Raw genomic sequence first — 27,419 nt, forward strand, 5'->3', positions numbered from 1 at the left:
TGGTTGAAAGGTCAGTAAACAAACAACAAAAAGGTAATTTCTTAATAGAATGTCTATACATTTTTTGCTTTTGTTACATATTTCATACATCAAAATCATTAAACGTTAATAATTATGTATTCCAACTTGTTGCAGCTTGACAAAAATGTAGCTTGAAGGAGAAGGGACAGCTGAGTAACAAAGTCCTGGTACGCACTACGCAGACGACGATACTATTAAACTGACAAGAGTGTAATGATGATGGAGACACAAGCCAGAGAAAGGGGGGACCAAACACCAGGCCAGAATTCTGCATGAGTCAGGTAAGCATAATGAGTTACAGCAGTGGTTCTCAACTCTGTTCATGGAGTCCCACTGCTCTGTGCATTCTGTATGTCTCTTTGATCTGACAGACTGAGGCTGCGTCCAAATATCACTTTGTGCATCCTATCGTGCATCATGTTCTGGATGTAAAGCATGAGACTTTTAATTGTATGTTAACATTTCTATGGTGTTCACTGCATTATTGTTATGCATTTTGTGAAACATCTGCAACATTGTGTCGTTTATTTAGGGACTACTGAATAAATAATACACTTTAATAAAGCTACATACTCAAAACAAAGAGCTTTTTTACAGGAGCAAAGAATTCTGCATCTAAAAGTTTGATATAAGCAAATGTTCATTTCAGAGTGTTCATTTTATTTACAGAAAAACGTAAAAATGTTAAATATAAATTAAAAGTAGTAAATAAAACACAAATACGTTTTGGTGCAAATTGCTGGCACTACCTGGATTGAAATTTTTACACATGCTAAGTGTGTCCCATCGGATGAATAATTCTACATGCACGCTTGGGATCTTCACTCCCACTAGAATACTTAGGCCAAATACAAAAAAAAAAACGTAATGTAAGTAGTCTAGTGCAAAGACAACAAGTGTGAACATTTGGACACAGCCTCAGTTCAGTTCATGAAGATCTCTACTAATGAGCTGATGATTTGAATAAGGTGTGTTAAATAAGGAAGACATACAAAATGTGAATAGCAGAGGACCTCAAGGAACAATGTTTAGGTACAGTTACACTGTATAAAACATTAACTAAACAGACAAATTATTTGTCATAGCTTCAATAAACAAAAGAATGTCACCTGCATTTTAGTTTCAAGCATTTTTCCACAATGAAGCCAAACTGGAAGAAAATAAGCTTCTGCTTTGCATCTGACATCAATTCAGAAACCTGCAAAAATAATCACAAGAGAATGAAGAATGTTTAAAATATACATAGAAATAAGCTCTAAGGAGCGGCATTGTTTTCAGTAAAATTATGGGGTACTCACACTATGCATACTGTATCATACCAAAGTATGTTTTACCTCCAAAGTTTGGTGTTACTAGTGTGAGCACTCCGTACCCTACTACACTTGGTCTCTGCAACAGTCCAGTTTAGTTCATGGTAGGGGGGCATATTTTGAAACATAAATATTTTCAAATTATTTGCGACCCTTACAAAGACACTAATTTCCCACAGCCAGCAACAGCACAATGTTTGTCTGACATCACAATCTTACTGTTATTACAACTTTATGATTGTCAACAACTACTACTTTAGACTGAACACCAGTGGGCGGAGCCAACGATATAATGATGTGCTGTGTCTTTCTGTGGGGGAGGTCAAATGAAAATTAATTTAGCTAGTGACATCACTACTCCAGCCATTTTACATTCATAAAAGAAGAATGCTGTCTGCGATTCACTTATGTTTCCATGATTGCAAAAACCTTTATCGAAGTACATATACAATTGTTTAAGTGTCATAATTAAAACATGCCTAAATTGGCAGTGACCCTGGCTTAAGTCGATACAAAACTCAAGTGCAAATCATGACACTCATATTAACTGTAGTTTTGCAAATTATTGTAACACCGATATCAGATATGAATAGTGTCTTATGTAAATATAAAAAGATCAGAACAAAAAATGAATATAGTCAAAAAAATATGATCTGTGCATTAAGATTTGCATTGTAAATGCAGTCTTATTGTTACGAAAAAACTTCGTTATTGCTGGAATCATGAATGGTCTGAATAGGATTTGAGTTTGTTTACTTGTGAAACTTACCTGCACCACCATTTACAGATCCAGTGGGTGCAGATCATCATACAGATGGTTCAAGTGTGGATCCACCTAATATTCAAGGTAAAAGAGCATTTGTTCACAGCATTATCTAAGAAAACATATCACTAGATATTACATATTAGATGTTAATGTCTGACTCTGATTCATACGAAACAGATTTTCTGTCCTGGGACACTCGGCTAACCATCAAGAAAGAACACAGTAGGTTAACAAGAATCTGACCTCACGTTTGATCATTACAAAATTATGGCAGTACATTACACATTTAAGGACTGTTATTCCTCTGGCTGATTTGAAAATACCCAAAAGTTCTTAAAAAGAAGCAGCCCTAGTTATTTTGGCTTGTTAAACATAAAATATATAGACATAACTATTGCGACACCTCCTTCTAATAAACAGGTTTAAATACTTTACTTATTTCCATGAGCACAAATCTTAATGCTACAGCATATGATATTCTAGAAAAACCGTTTGATGCTAAATTTATAGCAAGAGTTTTGGCAGGGCCCTTCTCAATACCAACTTAAGAATGACCCTGCAAACAAAATAAGGTTCAAACAGAAAATGAGTGATTCAGTCTGGTGTGGAAGAACTTTGACTGCTCTGAATAGACCTTAACTCAGCTAACACCTTTGATATGACTCAAAGGTTTTTAGCCAAAAACTCAGCACCTAAACCTATTAATAACTTGTACAAGAAGCTGTAGTCATTTCGGAACAGAAAAAGGCACTTACAAAACTGTTGCAACAAAAATCAAAACAAAATTCTTTGTAGTGGTATTATATGGTATAGCATTTATATTTGTTTTGATTGGACATACTGGAATAAATAAACATGTTTATTAGAATGAGGCCTCCCAATACTTTTGTCTAGTGTATTTGCCACAGACAGGGTAAAGCAATCCTTAGAGTGTGCTTCTTTGTAAATGTGACAAATGAAAATGACCTGATCCATCATTTCCAGCTCCAGTGGGCATCCTTTATCCATCCAGACCCTCATACAGATGGTTGGAGTTTTGATTCACCTAAAGTACCATGCAAGGTAAGAGAGCATTTGTTGACATAATTAGGAAGAAAACATAAACGCATTGTTCATGGCATTTAAATACAACATAACACTGTTTAATACTACCTTTTCTGTTCAATCCATAGAGCACTCATTTTCCCTCTTGAGACCATGGTGTGACCTGCAAGGTCGAATGGAGAGTAAGTTGCCTAAAAAAAATATTTATCATTATCACGTCATTAGCTAAACATCAACATGTCTGAGGCAGATGCAGGTCTGATAATCTGTCCAACATTCAAAACCTCACAGTAAATCTACAGTCTTGAGTACTGTTTTAAATCAATGTATACATATGCTCATTATGAATTTTAATAAAAAATACTAAATGTATATAAAAAGCCTCAATTCAATTATTTTTTTGATATTGCAGCTGTAAACAAGACAATCTTGGAGTCACCTGCATTCACTGGTCCAGTTGTTAGTCCAATTACAGATGGAGATTATAGAAGAGGATGATGTCTTTTCTCCAACATCTTTCTAGACTGATGAAAGATCTAGACAGGCTCAAACAAAAGTTAACAGACAGAGGGGCTTATATAGAGAATGGTAAGAACCATTTTATCCGTCAAACTTTTTACCAATTATTGTAAACATAAACAATATTATAGGGCTTAATTTGTTTTAAACATTACTTCAATGTACTGTATCTGTTTAAGGTGAGCAGCTACACATAAAAGAAGAACATGGAGAATCTGCCCAGAGGTGTTAACCAGCAATGCAGCTATACAACTAAATTGATGCAGGCGGAAACAATGTGTGTATGTTATGTCCAAATGTTGTTATGTTCAAATGTTTTACAATATACTTAAACAGGTGGACCTGTCATTATTGCATTAGTCAAGTACAACTGAGTAGGTTAAGTTTACATATCAACGTCAATAAATATATATATATAAATAAATATCAGTCTTGACAGCAAACATAATAATGTTAAATAAAATAATAATTACAGCTTTTTAAGAAATTTACACGGGCTCAAACTATCAGTGAAATTAACTATCAAAAACCTAAAATAACCACAGACACGTGAATAAAATATCTAACGTGAACTAGCTACTGTACATACATTGCTTATTATCAACGAAATTTCTAGTTAACTGATCCCACATCCAGCATTATTAAAATTTATTATTACTACATACCTTAAACAAATGTTCCCTTAAATCACCAGACCAGGACAGGTTTCTTTCTTGCCCTTCTTCTTTTGCATTGCGACGTCGATATAAGTGCATGGTGTGGTGTAGCACGAATTTAACGCAAAGACGCTCATATTAATAATATACACGATATTGACGATTAATACGGATGATTTTATCTTTGTTTGACATTCTAATCAGAGTTATATTGAGGAAACAAAGAAAACATATGACATAGTTTGTAAAATTAATTTTTCCTTATTTTTGTAATGGTTTCTTTTAGAATGCAGCTGCTGCAGATGAAGAATCCGTCCGTCTACCACTGAAGGAGACGCGGAAAATCGGGAAAAGATGTTCTTTGCCCGAGGAAGCATTTGATTAATTTAAAGATATTGTGTTTCTTTGTATGTTATAGAAAAACGTTGCTTTTTTGCATACACTCGTGTAAATATGCATCTTATGAATGTTTTCCTTTGTCTAATTTTAATAAATTTTACGCAATCAACTGCCTGTTTTATTGAAAATACTGTTTTAATTGTTGTCAATGATATATTGTAATAATATGTGTGTATAACTGTGTAGAAGATGTAGTTTAGAGAAATTTATTTTTAATGATCTTTTAAAGCTCTCAGAAACATCTTAGAAAGAGCTCGATTAAGCTCTTATAAAGATCTTTTAAAGATCTAAGAAACATCTTGGAAATATCTTAGAAACATCTGCTAACCATCATTCTAAATATCAAGCGTCTTGAAAAGATCTTAAAAGCGTCTTCAAAACGGCTGGGCTCGTACGTCTCAGATACGTAATTCATATGGGCAAACGACCTTTATAATACGTTTTCCAGACGGAATGGAAATCTGAGTGATTACCTCGCAGATACGTATCTGAGACGTACGTGTGCTATCTGGGTTATGCTTAAAATCTTGCCCAGACAAAGATATTCCTGTAGTATTATTGGTCACTAATGACCACATAGCGTGCAACCACATGCTCAGGACTCCAGTGAATGTTTATGCATGTATTATATGCAAGCGCCAGGTGTTTAGCTCAGCGTGACTGAGACAGATTTTTGGTGTTAGAGCACAGGTGTACAGGTGGATCTTTGACATACATTCCTATTTACCTTGCTTGATTTATAATCTTCATCTCCCATAAATCTGATGAACTGTTACCCATATTCTACTAAACCTCAACATGCCTCCGAAGATCTTTGTGAAGGTGAAGTGTATAATATTCATGACCTTACAGGGACATTCCACTTTTTTGAAAATATTATTTTCCAGCTCCCCTACAGTTAAATATTTGATTTTTACTGTTTTGGAATCCATTCAGCTGATGTCTGGCGGTACCACTTTTAGCATAGGTTAGCATAATCTATTAAATCTGATTACACCATTTAGCATCAAGCTAAGATATGTTTTCCTATTTAAAACTTGACTCTTCTGTAGTTTCATACTAAGACCGACAGAAAATTAAAAGTTGCGGTCTTAGTACACGATGAAACTACAGAAGAGTCAAGTTTTAAATAGGAAAAATATCTGAACTCCTTGGTTATTTTTGAGCGCAATGCTAATGGTCTAATCAGATTCAATGGATTATGCTAAGCTATGCTAAAAGTGGTAGCGCCAGAGATCAGCTGAATGGATTCCAAAACGGTAAAAATCAAATGTTTAACTCTAGGGGAGCTGGAAAATGAGCATTTTTTTCAAAAAAGTGGTGTCCCTTTAAATGGGGTCAAATCATGAGGGGTAGGTTTTTATTGATCTTTTAAGATGCATTAGGAAAACACTAATGTGGTCTGTTGGATATCAGATTATGAGTATTTATGAATGTTTATTGGCTTATAAATGCGTCTCCACAAATCTAAAATTAAAAGACTTTTGTTAACTTCTGGATCAACCAGTAGAGTAAATTTAAGGCTCTGTTTGGTGTTACAGTAGTTGACGCATATATTATACATGCTTTATTCCTAAATTAAGCTTGTCTAACTAAGTGATTAAATATACATAGATACAGTACTAATCTGCTATAAACATATACAGTGTTTATTAAGTGGAGTCTCTGCATTGAATACAGTATCTGTTCAACATCATGCCTTCTGGGTGCAGTAGTGTTGTTTATATTTGTTATATAGTTTCTCCGTCCAGGTTTATTACAGTCTGCGTTGTTCTATTTTTAAGGTATCATAGCACCATCATTACACAAACAAAACACCTGTTTGTAGTCACACATCACAGCCTCTGACTCTGTTTATGTCCTGGTGTGAATTTATTTGTTCCTGTGTGCTCATTGTTTGTGTCTGCAATTGTCTCAGCTTAGCTGCCCTTCACATTGAGACCATCTGGAAACTCGTAAGGTGGACTAACAATAAGACCTGTTGATAGCTGCGACATCTCAAGCTAAATTTAAGCGGATATACACCTGTTGCAGTAAAATGTTTGAACGTATTTGTGAATTAAGACCATGTTATAGGAAATTATACATGATCTAAATATTGTCAAAGCTAATATTTACAACACCATACAATAGAAAATGCTGGCTTATTTTTGGTATTATCCCCTTCTGACATCACACGGAGAGTCAGATTTTAATGAGCTATTTTTCACATGCTTGCAGATAATGCCTTACCAAAACTAATGTCACTGGGTTGTTCTTTTACACATTTTCTAAGTTGATAGAAGCACTTGGGACACAATAGCACTTAAACATTGAAAAAGTCTGATTTTTATGATTTGTCCTCCTTAACCCAACATCTGGTCTTTTTCCTTTTTGACCCAATGCTGGGTTGAAAATAACCCAGCATTTTGTTTTTAGAGTGTAGTGGTATCATGTTTACCATATTAAAATTATGGTAATGTCTTGAAACATTATAAAGATACCATGGTGAATGGATCTGATAACGTTCCTAAGGCTTAAAATAAAAATACAGTGTTGTATTTTGAAGTGTTTCTTTTTTTGTAAGGGTTAGCTGTGCTATCAGACAGATCACTTTTCGTTTCTTGAGATGTTCAGTGAATCAGCATTTTTCCAGCAGACTTAAAAATAATGTCTTTTCTCTGCGAGATACTATTTGGGAAAGAATGATGTAGTTCATCTATTTATTTTGAACCGGCGAACGATGCCATCTGCCTCGTATTAAAAAATAAAAGTGTGATAAATTCAAAACAAAACTAAATACAGTACAAATAATGAAAAGGAAAGGGAATATGTTTTGCATGAATCCCTTCAACATCCGGGAATGGAATCTTCGTCTCTCCATCAGAAGCGTTCCCGGTGGCACTGAACAGCATGATATTCCACAGACAATCATGAATGCCTTTATTTCCACATGTGGGGTGGAAAAGAGAAAAATTCCAATTAGATTGAAGAATGGGCCATGCATTCTCATGAACTTCACTGTGAAATGTGACTTCGGCACGCTGCGCTCCGGAACAAAGGGTTAGTGAATTAAAACCCAGTGCCGATTTATAAGCATGGTTCCGTGGAGAGGTGACGGTATATATCTCATCTCACGTACAGATGTGACGAAGGCTTATTTTCCGTCATCTTTTCATGACTGCATCATAAACACACGAGACGCACCGGAAATGGTGCAAATATCGAAGGGCATAATTTATTCTCCTTTTATTTAGTAGCAAACAGCTTTTTACTGTTGACATTTCCGGCCAGCGTTTGAGCTTTTTACAAGGAGCTGTTTATGGAGGTTTTTGTTGTGTTTGTCTGGGAATTATAAGAGTAGGCTTAAATTAATCTTGTTTCCTTTTTGTGTGTGTATTTTTGTGGTTGTGTTTGACTTCTTTCCAGGTCTCTCCAGGTTCCACATTGCTGATGCGAGTTGTGGAAGACTTCATTCATCTAATTGGAGAAGCTCAAAAGCCTTTTCAAAGCTTTCTGGTTGTCACCAACAACCTCAGTGAGTTTCAATGACATTTGCACAGTGCTGCATATAAAGCCCAGCCGTGCGGATATCAAGTTCTGTGTCAGAATTTAAGGCCGTTGTCTAATATTAATTTTTTCTGGTCCTGCCAGTCATCACTATCCAACGAGAGCCGGTTTCGGCTGTATCCAGCGACGTCAACTTTCCGATGAAGGGAAGGAGAGGGATGAAAGACTGGGCGCGATCTGCAGATGACAAACTCTTCATTCCCAAAGAACTCTTTATCCTTTCTTCAGATGGTAAGTAGAGGTATAAACAGTATCAGTTCTTATACGAACAGATCATATATCTGAGTTATATTGGCTCAGATTAAAATGATCTTGTGCGAGTACCTTGAACAAAATGCAAATGGGATACCATATAATATGAAATTAAAACTGACTTATATAATCAAAGCCATGGTCTAGAGGCATACAGTAGCACACATGCTCTGATTGGTCAAGAAATACTGCTTATGCACATTTATATTAATGTATTTGCCTGGTTTTTTTATCCAAAGTTAGAACAGCTTTACATTTTATCCGCATGTTTGTTCCCTGGGATTAAGTGCATTGCTTTTTGCACTTTTTGAGCAATGCTCTATCAGTTCAAATATGTGAACCTTATGCAAAACAGTGTTATAGTATCAGTAGTTTTTCTTTTTATTATTATATATAAAGCCACATGTTTTACTGCAGGGTCAGGGCATGTTGCAAAATTGTTTGATTTATAGTAGATTTGACCGTCTAGAGGCTATAACCTATCGAAAGGAGCAGGAAGCTTCCAGTGAGCTCTTATGTTTGTTGACTTCAGGCATATGTTGTTATTGTGGTGACAGTATGTGAGATGCATCTCCGTGTGTTACTCCATCATTGGGATTGATGAGATTCTGTGCTGTCAGCTGCCGGTCTGACCGTACTGTCAGGGTTCAGCTGTTTAATGTGAACTGTCACATTTTACATTCTGTAGCATCTCTCTTTTTCTCTCTTATACATTGAGAAGGGAAGAAATATACATTGCCAAATTTTGGGAGTGACAGCTGCATATACAATAGTAAATCCCATGGAGTAAAGCTACAGCAGACCACAAACTAAAAACATTAATATCTGCCAAAAGTTTTAGCTTTTGGTCCTCAGCTTTTTTTGACCAATCCCAGGGAACACACATACTGATAAAACGCATAGCTTGTACTATACTCTATGGGGCGGTTTCCCGGAGAGGGTTTAGATTAATCCAGGACAAGGATTTGGATATTTAAGTAGTTTTCACAAACATACCTTACAAAAAAAAAAAAACATTACTGGTGTGCATCTTCAGATAAAACAATGGCACTGATAAACACTCGTTTTGGCACCCCTGTCAATGTCGTTTTAATGCATAATGCACATTTTCTGTTAATCCAATAAACCTCATTATACTATTGAAATATTACTGGTTCTTTCAGTTATGTGATCCATCAAAATGAAATTGCTGATCCAAACACCTAAATATTTATAAACAAAAATCATGTAAATTGTCAGGGGTGCCTAAACTTTTGCATACGACTGTGCAAGACATTTTTTAATTATGGCAGCGCAAACAAGCATTTTAGTCTGGGACTAGACTAGGATAAGCCCCATCCAGGAAACCGACCCTAAGTCACCTTGGGTAGAAGTGCCTGCCAAATACATAAACACTTAAAATGTAATGTAAATGGTCTGACAATAGGATGCATGCTGTATACTAATATAGTGCATGCTGGGAGAATATGTGCTTTGCATCCTGGCCACGAGCGTATTTTCATGTTTCAGAGAGAGCATTCAGCCTTTGTACTAGTCAGATTTTAGATGAGAGACTTTTGGTATTGAAATTTTGTCAGGCATTTCTATGTTCTTGCATGGAAGTTTAAGTAAATTTTTTTATATATCTTACAGTATAGTCAACCAATTTTTTTTGTATATTTTATCTTTTTTTGTTTCTGAGTGATGGGTCCTATTCAGTTTAGAGATTTTTTCTACTCTGTTGACAGTAGATGTATTAAAATAATGTATGTATGTTAGAACAAGTATGGGGTTATGTATAGGCAATCGGTTGTTATAGCACACAAAAAATATTTTTCAATAACAACTAACTGACTGTACATTATTCTGCTTATTAAATGGCTATTGTCATATAATGTTATTAAAAGACATATTTATATATATATATTTTTGTGTAATATTCAACTGTCCCTGTCAAAATGATTTGCAGCATCCGGGTTACTGTGTGTTGGGTAGAACAAGTGTCACAACTGACCAATCAGAATCAAGCATTCCAACGAGCTGTGTAATAATACAAATAATATATAACTTTTGTATACACCATCATATTTTCCCCCCATCACTTTCTCTAGGGAAAATTTAAATGTGACATTTTCAAAGCGAGATCTAAAGTTAGCAGGATCGGGTCAGGTCAGCAAGAAAATCATTACAAGCAGATAGCAGGTGTACGCAGAGTACATCAGAAGTGGAAGCTGAATAAAACCTGACAGGAGCGGGATTAGAAAATAGTCCTCCACAGACCCCAAGACTGCGCCATTTTCCACAACCTACTGTAGCACTGTAGTGCTAAATTACTGTCCTTATGCCATTACTTGGTTTGCACAAATACTTTTAGTGCATCAGCTGCTTGAAGAACTCGGACCATATACAAAACAAGATAAAGCACTCCGAATAGGACTGACAACTAAATTTATCTGCTGTGTGTCTGTGGCTTTAAAGAAATGGATGCAGTCGAGTGGTAGTTTAGGGAGAGAACATGGGTGAAAGAACAAGAAGGATAAATGGTTTCACTATGTTAAGAAAAAAGACGAGAGAGATCCACCCATGAGATTGAAAACAGCAAGCCGGTAGGTGGGCAAGAGGAGAGCCTTTCTTTAAATGAAATGCGAGAGGAACAAATGGAGATCAAAGAAATGGCCATTATTACTGTCCAGTGTTAAAGCCACTCCTGGGCTAAACCATTACATACCTGTCGGCCCGTTGAGAACCACCCTACCGAAATTACAAACACTTCCAGTCTCACCATATCCAAGATGAGATGACTCTTTGGGCAAGGCTTTGTCCAGAAGGGGTTTCTAAACAACAAAGGATCTTTAGCTTTATCAAAGTGATAGATCAAGAAATTGAAGAAAGATAGTCAGGCTCTGTTCAGGTCGGGTCGTGTGATTGTCATCCGTTTACTTATTTAACATTCAGTCGCTGTGGAATTGATTGAAATTCGACTTGCTGACAGGTACAGGTAGATGAGTCACATATAGACGCATCTCCATGTATTCATACTTGGACAACACACCGAGTCTGTTTGCGGGGGTTTCTTGTGTTTTGGTTGTTATCTGGTTTTCTGTGTAACTGGCTGATGCAACTTTATGGATGTTTAAAACAGCGGTATGATTCTTTATGGTGCTGTCTTCTCTACTGACAGAAAAACATGAACAGGTAAAGCCAAAAGAAATAAAAGCATAAATGTTTTATCAGCTCTCAGCTCTGGCCTGATTCGAAAGAATTTCAAGGTGTTTATGTTGACTCGTATTATTTTAGAGCCAAGAAAGGTAGTTGCTCTAATGTGATCTCATTAGTGTTCACAGGCAGGGATCAACAAGAACGGCCTACTGGCCCGAGGCCAGTTTGTGACTGTCAGTATTTTTATGACATGAATAAATAACATTTATTTTTTTGGCCAAGCATAGATAAAATCTATTCACAAATAAAGCATTACACAGTTTCTTTACAATTAACCATTAATTCATGTAAAATATATATTTTTACACTAGAACATCTTTGTAACAAATGAATACTAATGAGATCAGGTTAGTCATTGGTATTCACTTACAGACATATTATTTGCTTCAAAAGGTATGCACATTGCGTTCAGTGATTTTTACCACCTCTATTCAAGCTAAATTATTAAACCTAAAATTTCATAATGTCACTGGAAATCGCAACAGTGAGTCAGCCATGCTTGGCTAAGTTTCTCTTTATAACATTTGCAGTATAATCTGTGCCTCAGAAGTATCTGAGAAAAGGTCTGAATGTTCATTTTCTGTCTTTACATGAGCTCCAACTAGCAGTAAAGACTTCCATTACACATGAGGGTGAAAATAGATCAGTGAAAAGTGGACTTCAGACTTCTTATATCCTAACATATCCATTACACCTTATAAAACCAATCTACTAATTATTTCTGATATTACATTACAGCAAGTTATCAAATTTAAACCCCTAATGAATGGAAATGTCAAACATTTATGTTTTACATACCCCAGTGCATGCTGGGAAGGTGGGATTACATGATTTAATCAATTTCACTTGCTTTGCTTGTTGGTTCATCTTAGAAATTAAATTTTATCTTGTTACGGAAATGCCACAAGATGCTTTACTTTGGTTTTAGAAAGATTTAAAGGAAAACACCACATTTTCAATATTTTACTATGTTCTTACCTCAAATTAGAATAATTAAAGGGATAGTTCGGCCAAAAATGATATTAAACCCATGATTTACTGACCCCCGAGCTGTCCGAGTTGCATATGTCCATCGTTTTTCAGACAAACACATTTTCGGATATTTTAGAAAATGTTTTAGATCTTTCAGTTGATTAAATGTGAAGTTACGGGGTCCACGACCTTCAAGTCCAAAAAAGTGCGTCCATCCTTCACAAAATAAATCCAAATGGCTCCAGGATGATAAACAAAGGTCTTCTGAGGGTAATCTGCGCGGTGTTGTTGTAGAAATATCCGTATTTAAAACTTTATTAACGAAAATAAAACCTTCCGGTAGCCACCTTAGTCGCGTCTGCATTCAGGATGAGAGCTTACGCAGCCTATGGAGGCTACTCTGCTGCTGCTCTGTGCCCCGCCCTCCGAATTTGTCATAAGTCACTAAGAAAAGTGCGTACACTACGCTAATACTCTCACCTGAATACAGAGGAGTCTAAGATGGCGGATCTTAGACTAATCTGTATTCAGGTGAGAGTACAGTATTAGCGTTGTGTACGCACTTTTCTTAGTGACTTATGACAAATTCGGAGGGCGGGGCACAGAGCAGCAGCAGAGTAGCCTCCATAGGCTGCGTAAGCTCTCATCCTGAATGCAGACGCGACTAAGATGGCGGCGCTACTGGAAGGTAGTTATTTACGTTAATAAAGTTTTAAATATGGATATTTCTACAACAACACCGCACGGATTACCCTCAGAAGACCTTTGTTTATCATCCTGGAGCCGTTTGGATTTAATTTGTGAAGGATGGACGCACTTTTTTGGACTTGAAGGTCGTGGACCCCGTAACTTCACATTTAATCAACTGAAAGATCTAAAACATTTTCTAAAATATCCGAAAATTTGTTTGTCTGAAAAACGATGGACATATGCAACATGGACAGCTTGGGGGTGAGAAAATCATGGGTTTAATATAATTTTTGGCCGAACTATCCCTTTAATACATACCTATCTTTTTTCAGTGCGTGCACTTAATCTTTGTACTGCGCGTTGTGAATGTATTAGCATTTAGCCTAGCCCCATTCATTCCTTAGGATTCCAAACAGGGATGAATTTAGAAGCCACCAAACACTTCCATGTTTTCCCTATTTCCCTACAAGAGTAGTTACACGAGTAAGTATGGTGGCCCAAAATTAAAAAAAAATTAAAATGATTTGTTTGGTGGCTTCTTAATTCATCTCTGTTTGTATCCTAAGGAATGAATGGGGCTAGGCTAAACGCTAACACATTCATGCTGCGTTGTAGAAAGATAAGTCCACTCATTGAAAAAGATAGGTATGTATTAATTTGTCTATGTTAAGGTAAGTACATAGTAAAATATTGGAAAATGTTGGTGTTTTCCTTTAAGGTAAGTGAGTAAACAATAATCTTTAAACTGAATTGCAGTTAGCTGAAAAGTAAAGAACTTTCGAAGCCACATGAGGACAGACATTAGAACAATGAATTATAAACTTGAGGCCTGCTACATCATCGTATACTGTATTGCTTTAACTCATACTTCGTATCCCTCTCAGCTTATGTTCTACATCAGTGAAATATGATATCATTTACTCAGGGACGAGTCTCTTTCTGGAAGCCTGTAATGTTCAGAGAATAGGAGAAATTGAATGAGAGAGAGGAAGAATAGAGAATAAAGGTATCCATAATAAATAGAGTCTCACAAAAAGAACATATGATGTTGATGGAGGAAAAGGAAAGGAGGGAACAAAATAAATGAGATGAAAAGCCGAAACGGAGGAACAGAGCCAGTGAGAAATAGTGGACAGATGGCATGTGAGAAGAATCAGTGGTCATATCTCTCTGTGCCCTCCCTTTTCTGTTTCTTTTAAATGTCAAGCTTTGTCCAGACGCACTACGGGTCTCTGGGCAGAGGTTTTCTCTTAAATCTTGCTGTGATCTTGTCTACTTTTATTTGGCTCGCTCAGCTGGATGAAGGAATGTGCATTACAATTCAAATTATTAAACACATTTTATTCATATCAAGCTTAACTGGTCGAGAATTGCATTAGAAGGCTGGGGTGCGATCCCCAGGGAACACACAAACTGATAAAATGGATACAATAAATTCACTTTAAGGTGCTTTCGATAACAGTGTCTGCCCAATGCATTAATGTAACTGTATTTGAATATGAATTATGATGAAAGTTTTGGTATGATTAGAAATATTTAAATGACCAGTATGCCCATTTTTATGAGATGTACTGTAATATAAGTCTCAGTTGTGTCTAGAATGTGTCTGTCAAGTTTTAGCACAAAGTACCCCACAGATTAGTTGTCCAAAATGCTGTTATATGGGCAGAAGCAAAAAAAGTATTGTTTTCATATCTGTACCTGAAACAGATGCATTTCCAATCTCTGAATAATTGATTATTCCTCAAAATCTATATATTCATCTGATACAGGCTCAAACATATAAGGTCTGTTAACTAATGTGAACTACTGACATGAGCCTCACCGTGAAACAGCCAATCAGAGCAAAGATCAACATTATTATTCATGACCCTTCCAAATAAGATAAAAACAGCCCATTTCGTTCTATGGAAAAATCATAGAGTACGTTTACATGCACAGAATAAGTGGATAACTATCAAAAATCTGCTTATTACAGAAAACTGTTTTCATGCGTTTACATGCAAATCAATAAGCCGGCTATGCAGACAACTGCGTTTATATGGGACTTGAAGAATTATCAGTTTTCTCGCAGGCAGTGACGTCACCGCCTATAGTACACAATAGTCGTTCAAAAAGTCAACGACATATCTGTCTTAAGCTTTACTGTTGTATCTCTTCTCGTGTCTACAGAACTAGTAAATGTAACATAAGCTTCTGTTTTCACAGTTTCTCTGCCAACTGCTTTAGTCGAGCGGAGACTTTTATGCGTTACTTTGCGCTTACTTCCGCGTGTGACGTTTATCTTTCATACGCGGAGACATGCGCACATGGACAAAACCGTGAGAAAGCCGGTTAAGGTGTTTACATGCCACGCGAAATCGGCGTAATGAGCAAAAAACAACCTGTGCCGATCGTTTTTTGCTTACGCTGTTTATGGGCTTTTCCCGATTAAAGAAAACCGCTTTACGCGTTTACATGACCCCACGTGTTATCAGTTTATTAAGCATAATCGGCGTAAGACTGTGTATGTAAACGCACTCATAAACGGACACGTAAAACCTTCTGTGGATAATTTTTGCACTTAATAAAGCCACATAACTTCTATGTAGAGATCAAATAGCAATTTAACATATTGTATCAATGCATTTTTTGCACCTTTAAGCAATTTCAACAAGTGAAATGAGAGTGACAGGTACTGAATATCATCTTGGCTGGGATTTGGCTCTACATCATAGATCATAGCAAGTGAGATATTTCAGGGCTGACACTAAATGTGATTGCTTCTACACAACAGTTCTGTAAATAGGAAGGTAATATTGAGTAACTTATGTTTAAGAGAAAATTTGGAGACCAATAAAATCAAGCATAAAGCTTTGTGGGTGTAAATAGTATACATGTAAACACAAAACAAAGTAATTTTGTTCAAATGCTTTGCTTTGTTTGTAGAATCCGATGACACGCCGTACTTTGTCATTGGAGCAATCCTGTACCGCACCCTCGGCCTCATCATGCCTCCACCCAAGTAAGACCAGAATTTGGAGTGTTTCTTTCATATCTTTTCGCATTTCCATTCATTTCAGAGCATATTAAAATTGACATACTTTATTGTGAACAGCTGTTAATGAAAACGTCTTTTAAAGCCGGAGTGTGTAGTTATGAAATGACTGGAACATTTGTGTGAATGTGTTGCTATAAGCTAAGATATAAGCTAAAATATTCTAACCCTGGATGTTTTAAGAAGTTTTTGATTATACTTGACTGACACCAGCGAAGTCAATGTACAACTGACCATGCAGGAATGTTAATGGCCGTATCAGAACATGTCCAGGTTTTCAATTCAACCCTAAGATAAGTTGTTACAATTATTATGACTGATTCATCTCTAGCACAAAAGAGCTTGGATGAATAAGATGCTTGTTTAAAGTTTGGGACCTTTAACTGTGAAGTTCTGGTGAGAGGTCAACAGTTTATACTGTACTGTACTTCTAACAGTGGTTAAAACCATTACATTTTCAAGTCACAGTGTAGGTTTACTGTACTTTTGTGTCAGGCTGCCCTTTGCTCTTATTTTAGCCTGCTAACCTAAAAAGAACAAACTGTCTATGTACTGTGCCTAAAATAAATGACCTGTTAATCTCACTGTCATGGATACTGTAATATTTTGCCATGTGGTTCTTACAGTAATATAAAAGTAAGCATTCACACTGTTTTACTTGTATTCGATGTCAACAAAAATCACAATTAGAAATTGTGGAAAATTATGTCTAGTTGTTGTCTAGTTTGTATTGAGGGAAAGGAGAAAACTATAATCAGTGCATATACATGAAGCTGACACAAGGGGGCACATAAAGGTGTCTTTCATGTCCTGCTGACCCCTACTGGGGTCTGTAATTTACTGTCTAAACTTTATAAGCAGAGCTCTCGAACCTGATGAGAATACAAGTCTCTCTCTCTCTCTCTCTCTCTCTCTCTCTCTCTCTCTCTCTCTCTCTCTCTCTCTCTCTCTCTCTCTCTCTCTCTCTCTCTCTCTCTCCCTCTGGTATCCAGGTCATTGTTGTTAAGTGTCGTTGATTGTGATGGGGCTTGTTGAATATGTATATGATCAATGCTTTGGTTTGTTTCTAGCTTACCGCTCATTAATTTTCTGCAAGGAGCACACATCCCTGCTAACCTGCCCGATTTGTTTGTGACACGATGTAACTTCCTATGACCTAACATTCATATATATATATATATATATATATATATATATATATATATATATATACACACACACACACACACACACACACACACACACACACACACACACACACACACACACACACACACACACACACGTTGACATCCTCCCTCCCTCTCAATAGCACACACATATCGACCAAAAATAGATATTTTTGCAGAATAGAGTGGTTCAAAATTGCATGGCAGTGCATAGGATATTAAATGTGGTTTATCCTTGTTATAATTATTATTATTTTAACTGTATATAGTTTTTTGGTATTTTCTGTTTCTGTACCATTTTATGTTTATTTCCCTCAGGGACCAATACATATATCCCCATCCTGTCCTGTCCTGTACTGTTTCATGATGTCCTAAAACACCCTGGCACCCAAGCCAAACATACTGTACTGTATCATGCTTTGTCATGAACTATCATTCGCTTTGGATCTGACGATCCCTCTCTTTCTTTCAGAGATCCATTTGTGATCAGCTCAAAGATACTGACAGTGACGGTGCGTCCTTTACCGAAGCCCACCGAGCCGCTGGTATCAGTAGAGCTCGCCCCTTTGCTTAACGTAAGTACCACATACCTTCATACATATTTTAACTGCTATTAATATTAAATAACACGACTCTAAAGATATGCATACTGTGCCATGCATCACTGTATATTTATGAAATACTTTAAGCATATAACTGAAGCTCTTTATTATGATATATGACTATATAGAGTAATATTTCAATACATAATAGCGCTCAAATTAAATCACCACTAAGCAGCGTGTTTTGAAGATCGTATTTAAAGCGACAGTACCATGGTAAGATAGTTTTTGTGACCTTTCAGTGCTATAATTTCTAACATCAATAGTTATTTCATATGACTTCTCATATATCTCCTTTGTGTTGTAGCTGCACCATTATTTACAAGCTGTAAATGCTGTTTGTCCACTAAGGTTGACAAATTGCCCAAAGATCGTATTGTACCTAAGAGACAGCACAGCAGGCAGAGAGCAGCCCACAAGCATAGAGTCTATTTCAGCACTATAATCAGGCATGAAAGATAGTTCTGGTTAGGATGACCCTCTATTAATAATCTTCTATTATGAATAGTACATCTCTAACAACCGCTAAATATACAGGACATAAAGTACTGCACATAAAGCTTCTCAGGTTTTTTATGTGGGAAAAAGTAATAAAAATATCCCCGTAAGGATTTATGCAAAATGTGGAACCTTCAGATTGGATTGTGCATTAGTGCAGATATCAGCTCGGCGAAGAACACAGCCATTATAATTCGTTCCCGAGTCGCCATGGCAACCTTTACCTGCTGTCTTCTTCATAGAGTTTTGGGAAAGTGGACGTGATGCATGAATGTTTTTGTGAGCGTTCATATCTCTTTTATAGCTTAGGAGAGTTCTCAGTCATGTTTTATTTAAGAATCGTCTAAAATTATTAGGGAAAATAATAAAGAAATAAATGAAACCATGGAGTGTGGAGCTATGAAATTAGCTATGGTAATCTGCTATAAGGAGCACAGATGCAAAACCCTGTGCATCTGACATGTTTTCTCCTAAATGAGCTTTTTTTATCAGACTCTTGTGTTTAGGTTCAGTAATTTCACTTTAATTGCAATGCCTTATTTTCACAAATGTCACTTTAGTCATTTGCTTTGCTATTTAACACATTCGACTGTCTTTGCGGCATATAGCTGCTTTTGCATTTGAGCTTTTCATATAAAATTTACTAAAAACATGTTTATTCATATTGATATTTCTGAGCATATTTTCATATCTTGGCATTGCAGTGATCTTTTATCATACATCTAAAGGTTGATTTATATAAGCTGATATTAAAGAGATCTCATCTGTGATCTATGTTACCTATGGGTGTGTATGCCCGCAGCACAGCATACTAAGGCTGTGCCCTGTTCAGTTGGGGTTCTGGGTGGTCCCAGCTGTGCGCAAAGGACCTTGGCAGGGGCCGGTGTCCAGATTGTGCCCCTGCACCCTGGCCACAGATCTTTGGAATGTGGGGAGGCGGTAGCGTTGGGACTTGTCCTCTCCATGCGGACAGATGCTCTGAGACAGACTTCCTGAACCGTCCTGACCCCCAGAGGCTGCTGGGAAATAGAGGCGTTGAACTCCAGCTGCGTGTTTGCTCTCTCATTGGCCTGCGCTTCTCCCCATTCAATAGCATCTATGAGTCACAGCTAAAACTGCACTCGGTTATTGATCTCCGAATGCGCTCGTCTATCATTCATTGAGTGTCAGATTAAATTGATGTATTCAAATATGCGTTTTGTTTGTTTCGTTTACCATCTGTGATGTTCATTTGTTCTTATTATGAATGAGAGCCATCTGTTTGTGCTCCATATGAGCTAGCAAGTTACATGCTGCCATATATGAGCCATTGGGACTGAAATACAGTGGCATATATCCACCCTGGACAGTTAGAGTTAGGTTTAACAAATGTTAGACAGACGTATAACACAGTTTGTACTAGGCTGATCGATTAACTACAGTATGCCGTGCCGAAAGCTACTCCTGGGTCACTTTGATGGAGACTGCGGCCAGGTTAGGCAGTGTTTGGCATTGCCTATCCATTTGGGAATGGAGTTTTTTTTGTGAAAGTTTTGCTGCTCCAACCTAACTAAAAAGAAAATAAGGAGACGTAATTGCTGTCTGATTTAGCGATCCGTAGCGGGAGGTCTCGAGAGTCTGTTAAACCTCTGAAGGTCAGTGATGATCATCAGTTAGGTTATGAGATCCCATCGGACCGGATGTTCTTGCACCCAACACTGTCTTCGTAAAAAGAGATAATAGGCATAACTTGAGCTGAGACAGATTAGTCAATTATACCAGTCGATTCACTGATGAATCAATAATGAGCTGTTCGCTCAGCCATGCACCACTGAACCCTGATTACAGCCTCTCGCTGGGCACAAAGAGGGGGCATCAGCCCAGATTCTCACGAATCACTGAATCAAAAATTAGTCTTTGTAATGAATCATCTTCAGTGTGATGTGGGCTGTGGAACTAATAAAGGGTTGAATTTATAGATGGGGGTCTTTTGTCGTTCATCTCATGCATATGTATAATCTCTGCCTCGTCACAGACAACAAATGCTTCTATACTGTGGATTACATTATCGCATAATGTCACGTGACTTTAAGATGCTTTTAGTGAGGGATATGAATATCGATATGGTTTAATCTGAAAAGCATTGCAAAAACTAATTATCTGTATCAAAGGGACATATTATGCCCCTTTCTACGTATTATTTATTTAAACATGCCAATGCCCCTATTTGGGTGGGAGCTGCTCCAACATGGAGACAATGGCGCACACTGCACAACTCAATCAGGGTGGAAATTATGCTAATTCAGCAGTGTCTGTCAGCAATCATGGGCGGGACTTAAGCAATGTGACATCACACTGATAAGAAAATTAAAATGGCCTTAAGGTGCAATTTGTAGAATCTGCCGCCAGAGTTCATGATCAAAACAATAACAACGATGTAGATTAATGATGCTCTAAAGCAGTGTGGAATGATGGGATTTTTTGTCTTTAACTCAACCGCTGATGGCCATCAGTCAGGCAGGAACGAGAAATCAAGTTAACACTATCATTATGTAAGGTTTCGTGTAAATTGTTAGTCATAGATGGTACAGTATTAGTCCAATTCCATGGTGTGTTAACACAGCACAGAAATAATCAACAAACTTACAATCTACAGTTATTTTTCACATAATATGTATGGAAAGTACATTTTTTATTGTGAGGTTATGATTTACAGTAACAAACTCTACCCAATACTGGATTTAGTGTTTGAAAATGACCATTTTGACATGACACCATTGAATGTTGCATTGTTAGATTGCAGTATAATACGTCTTGATGTGCATTATATCGTCCGCAGGAAGACGCATTGATTACACTCTAAACTAATCTTGTGATCGATATAATAGCATTTTTGAAGGGTTACGAATCAAAACAACTCACCTGTTGTGTAAAACACAAGCAAGGTCAGCATCTCTGTTGAAAGTCTAGTTGAAAGTTGTTGCGAAGCTCTCTCCATCCAGATAATGCAACACCGATATTGATCCTTCTTCTTTCTCTCTTCTTCTTTCTCTCTTCTATTATTGGGTCGTTTGATTGGCCCGTTCGCTTATGTAATCGTAGTCCATAAACAAGTGGGTAGCCTGCCTTACGCTATACACTTACTTCCGCATTTGTCCACAATGCTGTTTTCATGTGCTTTTTACATCAGTAAAGGCGGTAACAATACGTCACGTGGATATTAACATCATTGACAGGCGACTGCACTGCCCCATGTCACTGTTTAGAATGCCAATTTTCTCACAATTTACAGGTAGTTGAAAACATTAGAGATATTGTAAGTAATCCGTTGAACAATATATATATAACACTGGCCTAGTGGTTTTTGGTTATTTTACTGCAAATATTTTACAAATTGTACCTTTAATCTAAATATTATTAATTTATGTGGATTAAAAAAGTTGTGGGTGTATTTATATTCAATTAAATTTTATTTATATAGTACTTTCCACAATTGGTGATTGTTTCAAAGCAGCTTTACATTAATAGAAGCAGTGAAAAGCACAGAAAATTGACAGATAGCACAACATAATACACGATAGCACAAGCAGCTAAATTTGCTGCGGCTATGAATCAACAATATAAGCGTGCGTATTACTAAGGTAACGTAAAGAAGAGGGTGCTTAGTTAACACTCTGGGGTCGGCTGCGGCGCGGGCGCCGCAAACTCTTTATTTTTCGATCACTCCCCAAAGAGACTTAGATAACTCTGCTGATTTTTGACATACAGATATGATTTAAACATCATTTAAAACGTTAAATTGTCTAGTTTTTTTCTGTCCACTCCCAATAAAAACAGCATGTTGTGCTTTTCGCAAAATTAAGAAAATAAACATGATGCGCGTTTTGTTCTCTCTCCCTCAGTGAAGTCCTTTCAGAAACACGTCAGAAAAATTAACTCTAACTTAACGAATATTTGTCATATAAACAAAAGATAAATGTCTACATAATGCTTGGAATGTCTGCTTTTGGAAGATGTAAGTGAAATCGAAAACAAATATTGTAATTCGTTGTTAACTGTATTAGAAGAGAGAGATGTACCGTCTTTCTTCTGTTGCTTCATTATCTATAATGAGCCACGCCCCGCTCCATTGAAGAGAAGAGCAGAGATCATCCATATTCATTAGGCAACCCCACAGTCAATGGACATTCCGTCTCTGCAGCCATTCACTGCTGTGAATGAGTTTTAATCCGAGTGCTGGAAACATGACATATACTTGTTTACTCGTGACTGTAACTAAAGTTATCTCCAGACGCGAGTGTGACTCGATCGACGTCCAAACGCACACACAAACACACAATGCCTCATATTTGAAGCGCTTTGTGGTATCATTATAAAAGATGCGATTACACACATCACATACTTGTTTACTCGCGCCTAAATCTCCAGACAGACGCGAGTGTGTGTGCTTCGTCAGTGTGACGGGATCGATGTCCGACATATAAATCCTTATTTACTTGCGGATGTGTGTCAGTATCTCCAGACGCGAGTGTTTTCTTTGTCTTCCGTCAAACAGCTGAGGCGACGGGAACGCACATACACAAACACGCGAGTCAGGAAACTCGACGCGCTTTTTGGTATTCTTATAAAATACGCGATTGCAAACAGTACAATCCTTATTTAGTTGCGTCTAAGCGCATATCTCCGCACAGCAAGTTTATTAAACACAGTATCACTCGCATGTGCACACATTCACTGCTTTCATGATCAACACGTGAGGTAATGGCGGCGGCTGTAAACAAACATTGATAAGTTTATCATGCGTGTCCCTGGTTGTGTTTCTACTATAATGATTACAAAAACACAAATAGGAGTCCAGACAACGATAGGCAGTTGTTCTTTTGAGCTTTTTACTGCACAAAAGTAAACCTCTCGCTGGCCAACCAAACACAAACCCTGTGTTCACTTTATGATGGCCAAACAGTACCTTTACCATGATTAGGCTACTATGGTTTTTAAAAGGTAACTTATAATTGTGATATTAATAGAAAATATTTCAATAGAAATATATATATATATAGTGTGTGTGTGTGTGTGTGTGTGTGTGTGTGTGTGTGTGTGTGTGTGTGTGTGTGTGTGTGTGTGTGTTTACATTGTATTGAAAAGTAAACCTGATCATGGTTTTACTGAGGGTTACATTCCTGTTGAACATCCCCACATGGCTCATTAGTGGCTCATTATTCAACTCTTATGTCTCTCAGCTGTCAATCACTGATTATTCAGGAGCTTTCCCGCCTCCACGCATACAGCCTTTACCAAGCAAAAGTGTCTTAGAAATTGTAAATCAATGCATTGCTTTATGTGATTGAGTAGGCCATATGATTTTCACATCATTTTGAAGAATAAACTCTAGACTACTAGATCCTGTTTGGAAAGTCTTGGGAAAACATGTTTGGAATGAGTTTTGTGGAGTTATATCAGTGACTTAAAAATTTTGCTTTTTCAAAAACCACGCATAAACATTTTTCTCTCAAAAATACAAACATGTACATACATGTTGATTATATGATATTGTAGCCCAGTTTGTGATGAACACAGTGTTATGAGACTTTTGCCATTAATATGTTTTCAAGCAACTGAAAAAAGCACAAATGTCAGTGCAGGTCAAAACTTCCCCAGGGCCCTAAAAACCCCTTAGACCCCAGAGGGTTAAGCCCAAGAAGGCTGCCTCCCCTGGTTGAAAAACCCCCTAGGAACCCCCCCCCCCCCCCCCCGGACTTTTTAGCCGGGGAAGTAAAAAAAGTCCTAGGAGGGAAAAACCCTTATATTATAATGGGGAGGTTGTTTATACACATTGTTGACACGCAGTTATGTTCAAACAATAGTTTAGAAATGGATAGACGGTTTCAGCAGTAACAACATAAACGCGCAGCTTTCGTGGTCATCCCGTAACTTCCGGTAAACTCTGAGAAGAATAGGTAACAACAAAGTCCTTTAAAAATAGTTTATTTATATAACAAGCAAAATAAACATGTAGATTACATAGGAACCCAAAACATTTGTTATTTTCGACGAGGTATTTGTTTAAGAGTTCCATTTCAGCAACAAGTCAGAACATTAAACAAACAGAAACCGGATGTAAAGTTTAGATCAGACGCTTATCGCGTCACCGCACGTGCGCCCGATGAAACGGTCTGTACACCCTTGCATAATATTTGCATATTAAAGCAAATATTAACAATTTATTCAGTATAGGATTTTGGGGAATTTTAAATATTGCTATATTAGCTTAATAATTCTAATATTTGCCTTTCATCTGTTTTTGCCTTGTTTTTAACTATTTATTTTTCTCTTTTCTTCACAAAGGGTACAGTGGATCCTCAGTGTGTCGTCTGGGACTATGAAAACCCGTAAGTCATTCACTTCTCCCTACGCACACACGCATACACACACTATTATACACACAATATCATTTTCACTCGGCTGTCTAAATTTGCTTGTCACTCAATGAGAATGATTTGGTGTCAGTGTTGATATTTGCTGAACAATCAAAAGGTAAAGTTGATCAAGTTTGTGACACTGTTATAATGAAATTAGCAAGTTGAGATACAGATACCTCAAGCATCAAAGTGAAAATCTGTCACACAATTCCCCGTTTTCAAGACATGATGACTTGAAGCTCATGATTTGGTTGTCTTTCAGTACGATCCCATCCAATTGCCTGACGACTATCATGACAAGAGCTTTTAAACATGTACAGTACTGTGCAAAAGTCTTAGGCCAATACGCCACCATTAGATTTATTGTTTTTGCAATTGTATAGTGATCATATATAATTATTTCTCAGTCTCTTTATTAGACTACAACCAGAAAATACAGGAAATGTATATGTAGTATTAAAAACAGTATAGAAGTATAAGCTGAAGTGTCAAGCATTTAGGGTAAACTCCTCTTCCACTTCAGCAATAGCAGGCAACTGTAGGATCTCTTACAACTAAATAAAATTAAATCCTTCTAATCAAATGACTTCCTCAAAAAACTCAAGATATCTTTCGTGCCGTGAAGAAGACATTTATTTTGTGTACATATTTCCTGTATTTATTGTTTGTATCTTAATAAAAAGAGTGAAAATTTATATGGATGGACTTTAACAACAAAAACAACAAAGTTGGTGGTGGTGGCCTAACACTTTTACACAGTAGCCTACTGTATATTTTCAACACAGATACAGTAGTTGGTAGTCCTGGTTCTTAAAGCTCCCCCTGCTGGTAGAACTTCCTATTAACAGTGTCCTTGCCTAAACACATGCAAATATCAATTTTGTCAAGCAGCTGTTTTTTTAGTATACATCTTTAGCTTTTGGTGATGCAATGTTATGCTTTGGTTGTGCCTTTGTGGCTGTTTATTTAGGAGCTTTGAGAGCGCTGCATGTATTCTAGTTCACGCACTGTTTGTATTTGTGTCGGGAAAACATCTGCGCTCCGAGTTTGTTTATATCAGGGAGACGATACAAAAGAGTTTCTGTAGCGGCATAAAGAAGGTGAGAGGGAACGGGAATAAAACAAGAAGAACAGAGAGAAAAAGAGAGAGAACTGCATACAAAATACATTCAGATTGGCAGTCATTCATTTACAATGTGCATACTGATTTGAGGTGACAGGAGCAACATTAGTTGTAATGGCAATGTTGAGCAGAATTAATTGCATTCAAATTAGTGATGTATTGTTCTTATAGGAACCAATAAATGGTCCACCCACTGATACAGTCGGATGCTGCTGTCGATCAGACCTACTGGAATATTTTATGGATATCGCTTGCGATATGTACTGTATAATCAACCAAGCCATCTATATTCACGCACTGCAAGCATGGTCAATTATAAATGCATTGTGTTGCTCCATTTGGACTGCTCAGAAAATGTACCTGTGAAACGATGGCATCTCCGTCCCACTTGGTTGAGCAACTATTTCCCTTTGTGCAACACCCCACTGACACAGCACGCCTCACGCATCATTAATACAGCAGGAGGTGGTCGGCACGGCAACATGCAGACCTGGCTAGACAGGAAAATTACTGAAGCAGAAAACCCCTTCTATCTGCGGGCCGCAAAGTCAATTAACGCAAAACCTGATTACCTCTCCCTCCAAATTACATTCCAAATCATTCAGAGATGAATGCACTCGTATGATTAAAATGCAGTGAGATATAGAGATTTTATCGCTATTATAAATCCAAACAGTGGATGGAAAAACATATGCCCTTTATTTATAATCGGACGCTTATGGGGAGATTATACTGTAACCATATTGCCAAAAGAATTAGAACTTCATACAGTGCCCTACACTAATATTGAGCATAGAAGGCTGTGAAAAAAATCTCTTATTTGTTTGGGGGGGATTTAAAGCAATTTTTTGCATTCTGACTTATTAAAACTGTTAAAGAGTTGGATTCCTCATGCTAAACATAGACAAAGTGTCCAAAAGAAGTTGGACGTATGACTTCTGTGCCAAATGCGCTTCGCCAAGGTTTGTACAAGTTTCTGATTTTTTTTTTCTGAACATGAAAGATTCATACATAACAATCTTACTTTATTTCTTTAATGGGCAATTGCAGTGCAGGAAGTTCAGTGAAAGTCCTTATATGGGCACTTCACCCGGAATAGTTCATGCACCAACCAAGAGCTGAAATAAAAAACATCACCAAAGAACCCAGTCAACACATGAGATAATTTGCAATTAAATGCTGACGTCTCTGCAACATGTTTCCAATTAACAAACGC

The 27,419-nt window shown here is 37.1% G+C and overlaps 1 protein-coding gene and 2 long non-coding RNA genes across 7 annotated transcripts in view; 2 read left to right on the top strand and 1 right to left on the bottom strand.

The window, feature by feature from the left end:
* adgrb2 (adhesion G protein-coupled receptor B2) overlaps window positions 1-27,419 on the top strand; it is a 363,394-nt gene that overhangs the window by 226,484 nt on the left and 109,491 nt on the right. Inside the window, exons 12-16 of the mRNA XM_065292273.2 lie at window positions 8,124-8,232; window positions 8,349-8,495; window positions 16,305-16,380; window positions 18,055-18,157; window positions 25,007-25,050. Coding sequence (XP_065148345.1) covers window positions 8,124-8,232; window positions 8,349-8,495; window positions 16,305-16,380; window positions 18,055-18,157; window positions 25,007-25,050 — 479 coding nt within the window. The remainder of the gene's footprint in view (window positions 1-8,123; window positions 8,233-8,348; window positions 8,496-16,304; window positions 16,381-18,054; window positions 18,158-25,006; window positions 25,051-27,419) is intronic.
* LOC135781619 (uncharacterized) lies at window positions 208-4,824 on the top strand. 4 transcript variants are annotated; one of them, XR_012335488.1, is made up of 8 exons: window positions 208-302; window positions 2,119-2,178; window positions 2,275-2,319; window positions 3,082-3,159; window positions 3,270-3,323; window positions 3,554-3,729; window positions 3,840-3,941; window positions 4,603-4,824. It is a non-coding gene; the product is annotated as an uncharacterized lncRNA (long non-coding RNA). The 4 variants fall into 4 exon arrangements; XR_012335487.1 differs by having other exon boundaries at window positions 3,840-3,937; XR_012335486.1 differs by having other exon boundaries at window positions 3,554-3,941.
* On the bottom strand, window positions 223-3,670 carry LOC135781626 (uncharacterized). 2 transcript variants are annotated; one of them, XR_010545185.2, is made up of 6 exons: window positions 3,581-3,670; window positions 3,250-3,332; window positions 3,064-3,142; window positions 2,101-2,166; window positions 1,131-1,219; window positions 223-289 (listed from the first exon to the last, which is right to left on the bottom strand). It is a non-coding gene; the product is annotated as an uncharacterized lncRNA (long non-coding RNA). The 2 variants fall into 2 exon arrangements; XR_012335489.1 differs by having other exon boundaries at window positions 230-289; window positions 3,250-3,304; window positions 3,581-3,661.

This window comes from Paramisgurnus dabryanus, chromosome 19 (assembly GCF_030506205.2).
Source record: "Paramisgurnus dabryanus chromosome 19, PD_genome_1.1, whole genome shotgun sequence".
Lineage (NCBI taxonomy): Eukaryota > Metazoa > Chordata > Actinopteri > Cypriniformes > Cobitidae > Paramisgurnus > Paramisgurnus dabryanus.